Here is a 10,882-nt window from a genome sequence, read left to right as displayed (position 1 = left end):
TCCTTCGGTTAACGTTTTCGCTCGTATTATATTATATATAAAATATAACCGTACATATTTTGATAAGTTGATGTTTATATATATAATAAAATTATTATGAAAGGTACATCATCACAATACCTGCTGGGACTGGAACGGTAACTTTTTTTCTTTGTACCACACTTCCTTTTGCTTCACACTCAACACAAGGAAATTTAATTAACATTTTTGTCCCCTGGCAGTATCTACAAGTTGTCCTCATGACAAAAGGACCTAGAAAAATACCAGTACAATATACAATAATAAGCAAAGAATATATAATATACTGTGTTCGAGAATTGCCATGGCACATTATTTACCTGTCGATACTGTTTCAAAACCGGTACCATTGCAGTATGAACATTTAATAGGTTTTGTCCCAGGCTCTGATCTGCTGCCATTGCATTTTGGACATATTTCCACTACATTTACATACACATCTTTATTGACACCTCTGACAGCTTGAGAAAACGACAGCTTCATTATAATCTGTAATACACATTCGGTTTAAATTTCATTTAAAATATTTCTAATTTAAAAACATACTTCCTCAGCTGCGCTATGCCCAAAACGGGACTCCGCAAAATCATCAAAGTTGTTAGGAATACCTGAACCACCAAAGATCTTCTTAAAAAGCTCATGAGGGTCGATAGATGAACTGTACTGCCATCTGAATCCTTCGTTACCCATATTGCTTCCACGTCCGCTTCCTGACCACATCTGTTCTGCAGATGATCCCCACTGATCATATTGTTGCCGTTTTTCATCATCACTTAGAACCTTAAAGTTTTAAAATTTCTATAGTAATTTTTACTTTTGAAATTTGTTGTTAGCAATTTAAATATTTAATTTTTCCTGTGGTTAAGCAAACCAAATGTACCATTTTGTATAAATTATTACGGTGGTTTTTTTCTTTTTAATTGGACGGTATACTTTTAAATAAAACTCAATTCTAGGATTTTTTTAAAAGAATGCTTTACTTAAGGCACTTTATGCTTTCTAGATAAATATTCACAATGGTGTAATTAATATGTATGTACTTTTGTTGAGGATCCCACTCATTCTATAAGACAAGTATTCTATAAGACAAGTACCCAAAAGGGTGATGTCTCTCTGAAATCAGTGTGGTTGACACTGCTTAAAGACAAGTTTCATCCTTACCATATTCAACTTAATTGGCACCTTGACCCAGATAGATGCGTTCAATTTTGTGGCATTATGGACAACCGCATAGCAACTGATCCAGTTCTTGTTAAGAAGAATTTGATTTAGTGAAGAGGCACTGCTTTTTTTAATAGTGATATGATCCAATATATTTATTTAGAAATCGTGAGATGCGGTCTGGTGAGATGTAGGTTTCAGAAAAACATTTTATCGTGCCAACGTTTCGATCTTTATTGAGGTCATCTTCAGGGCCTGGGATTTACAAACATTGTTTACATATAACAATTACATTTTGGATGTGGAAAAGTGAATTTATACAATGCAAAATATATATATTTTTTTATATATATTCAATCAAAGTATTTCTACTCACTCAAAGTGTTCACTCTTCTGTGTAATTGTGCCATTCTTGCATGACATGTCGAGAGTGCCAGTGAGATTTTGCTATTTTGTGTTTATATATGTTGGATTTTTAGGGGGTTTTGAAGGATGTTGGTATAGAAAAGACATTTTTGTATAAGGCGTCGGCTTCTTTGAGGTGAAAAGAGCTGACGAAGGGAAAAAATGTGTTGGTAATGGTTCGATATTGGGGTAACTCTAATTCTCATACAATGAAAGAATCTCACACATGATATTCTAAAAAAGTAAACATTTTGCCAGGGATTTTGGGGATATCATTGGACCTTTCTTCATGATTGCAATTTAAGAGGAGAAAGTTCCCACAAATTGATTACCTTATTTGCTTGCTGATTGGGGACGTTGTAGAAAAAATTAAGAATTTTCCCCCATTTTGGAAGAAGGAGCAATTATTTTTCAGCATGATGGAGAGCTACTAATTACACAAGAATAGGGGATCAAATTTTTAGATTCTCGTTTTCCTGCGATTGATAAGAAGGTGCAGTTTTAATCAAGGGGTCACCATGAACTCTGATCTGACATCTCTAATTTCTTTCTATGGGGCACATTAATATGTGGTGTACCAATCACCTCCAAATAATATAAGCCAGTTAAAGAATGATATAAAAACAGCCAATGTTATAGAGATATAACTCTAGAGATATATCTCTCTACATTTCTGTGTGGTGTGAAATGAAAACTCAGGTTCCTGTTTTGTAAGGCCAGGGGAGGCCATATTAAAAATTTAACTGACAGTTCACACCAAAAAACTTCTTTTTTTCCCCAATAAAACTGTTATTATATTTTTTTAGATTTATAGAGAGAGATTAACTCTGCACTAACTCCTCACGATCTTGTCATCAAGGCATACAGTTAAATTCATTAGTCCTTTATGGAAACACTGCTGTGGTCACAGGATTGATTTTCTAATAATATTTTCAAAACAATATTTAAAAAACCTTAATAACTTAATAAACTAAGCACTCTAGAAAAATAGAGCGTTAGGTAAAATATTCTTATCAAAGTCCTAGAATTGAAATTTTGGAATTTTTTAAACAATATTTCTATTGACTGAAAATGGATTTCAGCGAATTTAAAATTGTATGTATTCAGTGAATTGAATGTCATCCTCATTGGACTAAGTGGCGCTTAGATGGACATATGGGGACACATACCTTTAGTATTACTTTTTAAAAATAAATTTCGTATTTTGCAATGGTTGTAAAAAAGAAAGCCCACGCAAAATTTGAGTTTGTGCATACCTCATAAGCCTCTGAAACCTCTTGAAACTTTTTAGCAGCATTGGGATCTTCTTTATTGGTGTCAGGATGATATTTCTTTGCCAACTGGTAATAAGCTTTTTTAATGTCTTTTGCTGAACAGTTTCTGGTGAGTCCAAGGATTTCATAATAGTCTTTCTTTGCAGCTTGTTTTGGTGTACTTGTGTGAAAGGAACGAACAGTAGAATCAGCAATCACCCTGTTCCGAATAATCCTCCTAAAGCCTGAGGACAAATTTGGTCATAATTGTATACAATAATTTAAAAGATTAAGACAATTTTTATATATCTAATAACTACATTTTATCTACTTATTGTGGTGAAAATGGCAAAAGTAGGAAAAACTGATAAGGTGGGGTTGAGATGGGGAGTTGATGTCCGAGTGTATCGAGGTCACGATAGCTCAGGTGGTAGAGCAGCGGCGTATCTAGCCGAAGGTCGTGGGTTCGAATCCCACTCGTGCCATTAGTTTTTTTTCATCTCAACTAAAGACCTTAATTAATTGTCATTATTAAACAAGTTGATTTCCTCTTAATTGAGCAGAAGCCTGTTAAAATTTGTTCCATACGGGAAAATCAGAAATTTCAATGTCATGAATGATATTTTAACATCAAAATTTTACCTTCAGTCAATCTTTAACATACCCTTTTTGTAATAATACTGCCTGTCTTGGAGAATAAATATAACTCGGTTAGATATTAATTTAATTATAACGTCAAGGGCCATTCATAAATTCTCATATAGGATGAAAGGGAATTTCCCAATTTTGAGAGGGTGGATTAAACTCAAAAATAAATTAACTGCCAGGAACCAAGAGTAATCACATTTGCTATCCTACGAGACAATCTGACCCGTCGAACATCCATTGGTAGTCTATTTTCCAATCTGGTAATTTAAACTTTTCCGTAAAAAAAAATTATCCCGATCGATCCGGAAGTACTAGACAACCTTTTTAGGTAAAGCCTTATTCATTATTTATTTTAAAAAATTTCGGTCATTAATCAATGCAGATTTTATTATCTCCTCTATCTTTTAACCAGTCGTTTGAGAAAAATTTGTATGAATGATAATAACTGATGCCAAATCTGCATTCTAAAAGGAAAAGTTTTTCTAGTAATTGCTTTTTATCTAGATTTTGTTTTTAATAATGACATTTTTCTTTATATCGTTCACTTGAACACGCTGGACTAAACGTTCTGATTGCATAGATTTGCTTATTTCAATTTTTTGAGATAAGATGAGAGAAACCCTTTAAAACATCCTTTTCATCTTTGAAGAAATCGTGAAAAAGTTTCTTTGATAAATCCCGGCTTATTCATTACTTCACTTAATTTCACTTCTTCTTTTTTTAGTGTTCATGTAACGAAATTATTTAGCCAGGGGTACTACTCGACTCGCTATTCTTAAGAACGCCCCCGCCTTTTTAAATGGGTTTCTGTTGGCGAGCCTGCGTTTGGTCCAGGGGATGATTTGCAGCTTCCGAGTTACATTTTCGTCCCCTCCTTCCGCATCGTTTAACCCAAACCCCCAACACTCGAACAATTAACAGTTAACTTGAAAATAAATAACCGGCAAAAACTCATTTTTCAGACGTATTTTCCTACGGGACCTCGCCCTGCCAAGCCCTCCCGATGTTTGGCCCAGTTGTAATATAAAATCGTTTAGATTAATTATTTACCCTTCACCATAAGAGTTGGCAGGAAATGTAAAATGACCTGTTTTCTTTACAGATTTATGCGTGGGCGTTTTAAGCGTCCTGACGGATATTATATGGAGGAGTACAGTCGAATGGAACGCAGGGAACATCGCTTGCAAAGTTATAAAATTTTCTCAGGTAAATATTTTTGATGTGCAATAGTAAATAGTCATAAAATTTATCATCATTATATTGCCCATAAAACATGAAAAAACAGGGATAATATTGTTTATACTTTTGTATAACGAAAAATTATGTTGCGCCGAGCATCAGAGAGAAAAATCTCAAATCAAATATTTTCTATAAGACTGTATATTTTTATTTATTTAATTGTAAACCCATGCTGAGTTACAACACTTGTTGGAGGATTGCAAGGATTATTTGTAACCAAATTAAAGAAAATAACATACAAAAGTACAAAAAAGTTATTGTACATATTATAAAGTTTCATAACTTCATAATATACACACCTTTTTACAAACGGACAAGCAAAACAACGAAGTTAACATAAATAATTGCCTAAAATATTACAATGATAAAATCGTTCTCAAAAATAACTGTATCAATACAGGAATATATATGTTACAGTCTACCAGGGTCTAAGTCCGTTGCAAATTCTCGAACTTGTACAGGCTTTAATTTCAAAAAGTATATATTCTTCAGTTGTTTGCAAGTACAGACTTTCAAAATATGGTCTGTAAAATTGTAGGTGAAAAGTTAATTGTTGAGGAAAAATAATCCTTGAATATTAAGCGCAGGACATGAGCGCGGTCGTCATTTTCGTGGCGACAAATCGGGCAGGAATTGGGGAAATAAACTTAAATCTTTTTATTTCATTTTAAAATAATAAGAGGAATTATTCCAGGCCAGTCGTATTCGAGCAATAGTTCGAATTCTATTGATTTTCGTGGTGAAATTAATGTATTTTTCGCCCATTCTCAGGTAACTAATGTCCAGACTGTACTGCAGTGGAAAATGTCTCGCAAAAAATGAATAATTAAACAACATTAAACACTCGCAGTGTTACAGTTTAGTATTGTAACAATATTAGTAGTATGTTATATATTTGTAGTACGATATGAGGGACGGGTCATTGGCATTTTGTTGGTGCTATACTTCCGAAATGTAATGGCTTGCCAGAATGAATGTATTTATTAACGTGAGAGGTGATGCGTGAAAGGACGTAGCTGTCGAGGAATATCCAATACTTCACAGGCCCGTCAAACAATTTAGATTAGGATAGTTTAGTTTATGAGTGAAATTTGTAAATACCGTTTGAATGTTTTTATTAGTGTGAAAGAAAGGAGGTCGCAAGATTACGATAATCTAGTTGTAGTGTAGGTTAGTAAATTAGTATGAATGTGAATTATGAAAATGTGTATAAATATAGGAATCTCCTATTAGGTGAATTAGGTGAATCGGAAGGCAACAGTCGTTTAGTTGAGGCATAAGAAGACTCAGAAAGCTTAGTAGTTAGCCGGCAAAAAAATATTAAATATATATATATATATTAGTCAAAAATGAACTTTAAGAAATTTACAATCAAAGCAAAATTAAAATTCAAAAATGTAAATTGAAAAACAAAGTTATCGAATCATATTTAAATGTATTAGAACAATATCTAGACAGAGAGCGTGTAGGTATGTCGCCGGACTTAAGAAAAGTTCTCCAGCACTGCAGCGTGTTTCAGTGTCCCCTGTTCCGCTTTTTAGGGGAAATTGGAGTTTTTTATTGTATATAGTATGTCTTATGTGTTGTGTGTCTGTATGTTTTGTCTGAGTGCATGTATTTATTAGCGTGAATGGCGAGGGGTGAGGATGAAATATAACATCATCATCGCCCCTCTAACGTTGAGAGCGTATGAGTGTGTCTTCGGGGTCGATGGCGGAATATTTATAAAAGTACTCCATCGACCCCAATCTAGATTAGTTTGAGTATAGGTCAATGGAGGAATATCAAGTACTCAACCGACCAAACGGAATGAGTCTATTGTATGAATGTAGTGTTTGAAAGTGTAAATAGAATATTGACTTAGTTTGAGGCTGAAATGACCTAGATGTCGGAAGCCCCAGTAAAAAAAAATTTATATAAAGTCACTGTTTTTTTCTTTTTTTTTTTACGATTTCAATTTTTGAAAAGGATTCATGAAGCAAGACACAAAAACCTATTAAGGGTGATGTTATAATGAAATTGTAAAAACGAAATCATATTATACTTATAAGTAATTAACTTGTAAGTAATTAGTTATATTATAAATATACAATTTCATAAATTGGTTCTAAAAGTGGATAATTAATTTTCTTGCGCGTCCTTTAACAATATATCACATAATACAGATTGTATCGTAATTTATATCATTTACAAAAGGCTAAAATGCAAACATGAAAATGAATAAACAGTAAATTATCATTACATTTTAATATAATTAAACAACTATTTGAAGACTGCTGTAGACAGCGAGCAGATAATTCTACTGTTCCTATAAACTCAATTGTGATTTACATTTTCCAAAAATAGAATGTTCCACAGTGGAATTTAATTATAAATTTAAATTATTCAGAAATCGTGAGATGCGGTCTGGTGTGATGTAGGTTTCAGAAAAACATTTTCTTTATCGTGCCAACGTTTCGATCTTTATTGAGATCATCTTCAGGGCCCAAAGTGTTTGTCTTCTGTCTAATTGAGGCATACTTGCGTGTCGTATTGAGAGTGCCCACTCTCAACACGACACGCAAGAATGGAACAATTACACATCTCACGATTTCTGAATAATTATCGATTAACGGTCACTAATCACCACTCATTATAAATTTAAAATTGACAACAGTCAACAAACAAAAACAATTGTTTTGAGAAAAACATGACCGCTTTAGTGATGATAGTTTTATAGTTATTATTTCGGTTATATAAACTGTGGGATACAAAATTTAATTGACAAGAACGATTTTCATTTTACTAAAAACTGTATTTAGAGATAAGTACAAACTTTTTTAAGATAAGAGTTATGTAATAATAAAGACATGATCGATTAGGAACAGATAATATTCAAGTCGTTTATTTTAGCATCACAACATTCGTGAAATCACGTGGGTTTTATTTCTGATTATTTTTCTCGATCGTCCAAGCGCATTTGAAACAGAAAACAGTGAGAAAAGGATGGTCCTGGCACACTTGACGGCGTTTGATGGGGGTTATGACGTCAGTGATTTTTCGCCTAGTGCACTGCAACAAAACGCAGTCTGATGGGGGTTGTGACGTCACTGCAAGCAGCTACTGACACACTAGACGAATTGCTTAAACTTGTGTAAGGAGCTGCTGAAACAACTAAGCTAAGAAGTTAGAACTCCTGAAGGAATAAAAATTGCTTTTGACTTATGGAAAAAGTTGGTGAGACTCATCAAATAACAGTATGGCATTTTTAATAATGACTTAGGAAGGTTGAATCAAACTTACGAGTGTGTCACAACCCCAACAGTCCCCTCAATAGCGCTAGTAGCTTCTTGCAGTGATCTCACGAGGCGAAAAATCAGTTATGTCATAACCCTCATCAAACCCCATGAAGTTATGTCCCATCAGACCCCCAAGTGTGCACGTGTTACCTGCTACTGACAAACCATTGTATGTGAGTTCTGAATTTATGTCGACCTTATTACATGTATTACAAATCGACGATGTTATGAAGAGGGAATGGGCCAAATCTTGTATTTAATCAATCAACAAAAAAAAGGAGAAGAGGGGTAATAAAACCTCTATGAGACCCGAGTAAAAGGGTATGGAAGGAAAAATGTGAGGGTATCTCCATGTAATACTTTGGAGAGCGTTTTCCAATATTCCCTTGTCTTGGCTCACGTTAGGCCATCAAAAGACCTCCACTGAAAGGGGTGAGGAAAAATAACCCACACGTGCTAAAAAAAAATTGAAAATTTACCATAATTTATATTTAAAAGGTTTGCTTTTTCCATTAAAGGCTTAATTGATAGTCAACAACAGGATAATTAAAAAAAACTTTTAGGTAAACGGTAATTATATTGACTTTTTATCCAAAATAAATTATTTCTAAGTCTCAGGAGAGGATTTACATATTTTAAAATAACAAATTTGGTTTATATTCTTAGTAATAACGATATTTTTATAGTATATTATTTATTAATTTAAAGCATATCAAATAGAATTTACTAAATGACACACCTAAAACCACTAACTTATTTATTTGCGAGGGTTCGAAACAATAGAGGTCATATTGATTCTATGACCTCAGGGTGCCGGTGTTTTTGAAAAAAAAGCCCATTCGTAAGTATGTCGTACCTTTACCTTACAGTGGTATATTGTTGAGAAGGGTTATCTCTGTCAGCAAAGTTTTTGAACATAGTAGCTCACTGGCATTGCTGCATAATTAAATCAATAGCAGCATCATTATGCCACAACAATTTGAGTTCAGGCTAGAACTGCCCAGTTAGCCTGGATAGTAGATGGTTTAATCCTAGTTTAAACGACAAGCAAAATACCTTAGACAATGTTTGGCATAATGGCAGTCAGTAGGATAATGGAGTCCAACTTCCCTACTTACATAATAAAAATGGACCACTCTGTCTTTCATGCAGGACATTGCTGCAGGTGTTCCTCAAGGCTCCTCCTTGGACTCAAACAAAATCCTGTTAATTATAAATTTTAGCACACTATGCACAAAAAATGTAAAAATGGCTCTGGCTGACGATATCGCTGTCTACTCAACCCCTTGAGATATATATTCGTAAAAAAGTTAAACAACGTGATGCGCCAAGGAAAGCAAAAGCTGACCCATCATCTGAAGAAGATGGCTGAACTGAGACAGAAACAGACCGATTCTGTCAGAAGAAACCCGAGACATCGGCACATATTCTTTGTGAATGTAAAGCATTAGGCCGGTTACGATACTCTACACTTCGTGTAGGACATTCCTTACACAAAAAGAGGTCCGCAAAGAGGCACCAGGAAAAGTGCTTAGTCTAAAAAGTTCAAGTTCCAAGGTATGGCTCTACTCTACTTGCTCGTAGAACATTGTTAAAATTGGCCATCACTTATAATCCAACCAGTGCGATGTTCTGGCGTATGGAAACATCGCTTTACCCGGTGTACCGAAGTAACAATGGTGAAAATAACCCACTATCGTCAGGAAGTGTAGTAGAGCCATTTTTTATTGTGTCCCAAGGTTATCTTTCTTTGCCGTAAGGCAACGTTCAATACTGTAAAGAGAGGTTGTTTTTCGATAATTGATATGCCTAATAAACAGTTAGGAAAAAAGAACCGTAGAACTTATCTATTTTTATTTCGGGAAAAAGTGCTTGGTTACCGGGCATCAGGGGGTGATTGAAAAGTTTCTTGATTTATTTGACACATTGACAAAAGAAACAAGGGATATGCCGTTACATGTTCAACCAGATCAAGTTATCTGTGATTCAGGTCTAACTGCTTCAAAGTTTCATCAAAACTAAATGGTTGGTTTGTCGTACGTAACACCTCGTTTTTAGAGTTTAAGATATGACACAGATTTTTGAAAACTACCTAATTTAATGCAATCGAAGTATGGATAATATACTTATTCAGTTACAAAAACAAATTGAATATCACTTCCAGCACCTTTTAAATGCCCCACATAAACATGAGTTTCGCACCTCTAAAAAAACTATTTTTTACGTTTAATTCGACATAATATACATAGAAAAAATCACAAATTTTAATATGACTTATTGTAATAAAAGGCTATTTATGTAATTTGGTAATTTGCTAACGAATCATAATTTTTACTTATTTTTAGAATTGTATATGTCAGTGCGAAACTCGTGATAAAAAATATCTTGTGAACCAAGATAGCCTGGATGAGCCGTTTATAAGATCCACAATAGATCTACTTAGGTCGCAATGGAGGAAAAGATTGTCACAATTCTCAATCATTTTCTCAATAATCAACCCCCCCAAAAAAAGTCAAATCAGACGTATTTAAAATATCAAGGCCAAGTTGGGTTCAGAATTGTTTCAAAATTTAATATGTTGTTTGATGAAATTTCATTGATAAAAAAAATTGAAGATATACGATTCAACGTTATTAATGGATGAATTTTAGAATAGAATATTCTTTTCAACTTATCGACTCCCCTTTTTCACTAATGGTCTTCCAAACAATAAATAAAAAATAATAAGGCGGCAAAGTTTGTGACAATTGAACTTCTTCTCCTTTGTCATCGGTCAAGGACGTTTTATAATTGAAAAAGGGATTTTTTAAGAAAATAATGCTTTCTCAGGCCATGAACATGAACTTTGAGCTTGAAATCTAGACGCATTTCGATTAATAA

At 33.9% G+C, this 10,882-nt stretch overlaps 1 protein-coding gene across 1 annotated transcript; it reads right to left on the bottom strand.

The window, feature by feature from the left end:
* Window positions 1–94: 94 nt before the first annotated feature.
* LOC106666681 (protein tumorous imaginal discs, mitochondrial-like) lies at window positions 95–4,545 on the bottom strand. Its single transcript, XM_014394038.2, has 5 exons — window positions 4,536–4,545; window positions 2,841–3,082; window positions 565–798; window positions 339–507; window positions 95–252 (listed from the first exon to the last, which is right to left on the bottom strand). Exons 1-5 carry the CDS (start codon window positions 4,543–4,545, stop codon window positions 95–97), a joined length of 813 nt encoding a protein of 270 aa, XP_014249524.2.
* Window positions 4,546–10,882: the final 6,337 nt, after the last annotated feature.

This window comes from Cimex lectularius, unplaced genomic scaffold (assembly GCF_000648675.2).
Source record: "Cimex lectularius strain Harlan isolate CLEC.00 unplaced genomic scaffold, Clec_2.1 scaffold223, whole genome shotgun sequence".
Lineage (NCBI taxonomy): Eukaryota > Metazoa > Arthropoda > Insecta > Hemiptera > Cimicidae > Cimex > Cimex lectularius.
This window is presented reverse-complemented; position numbering and strand designations above follow the sequence as displayed.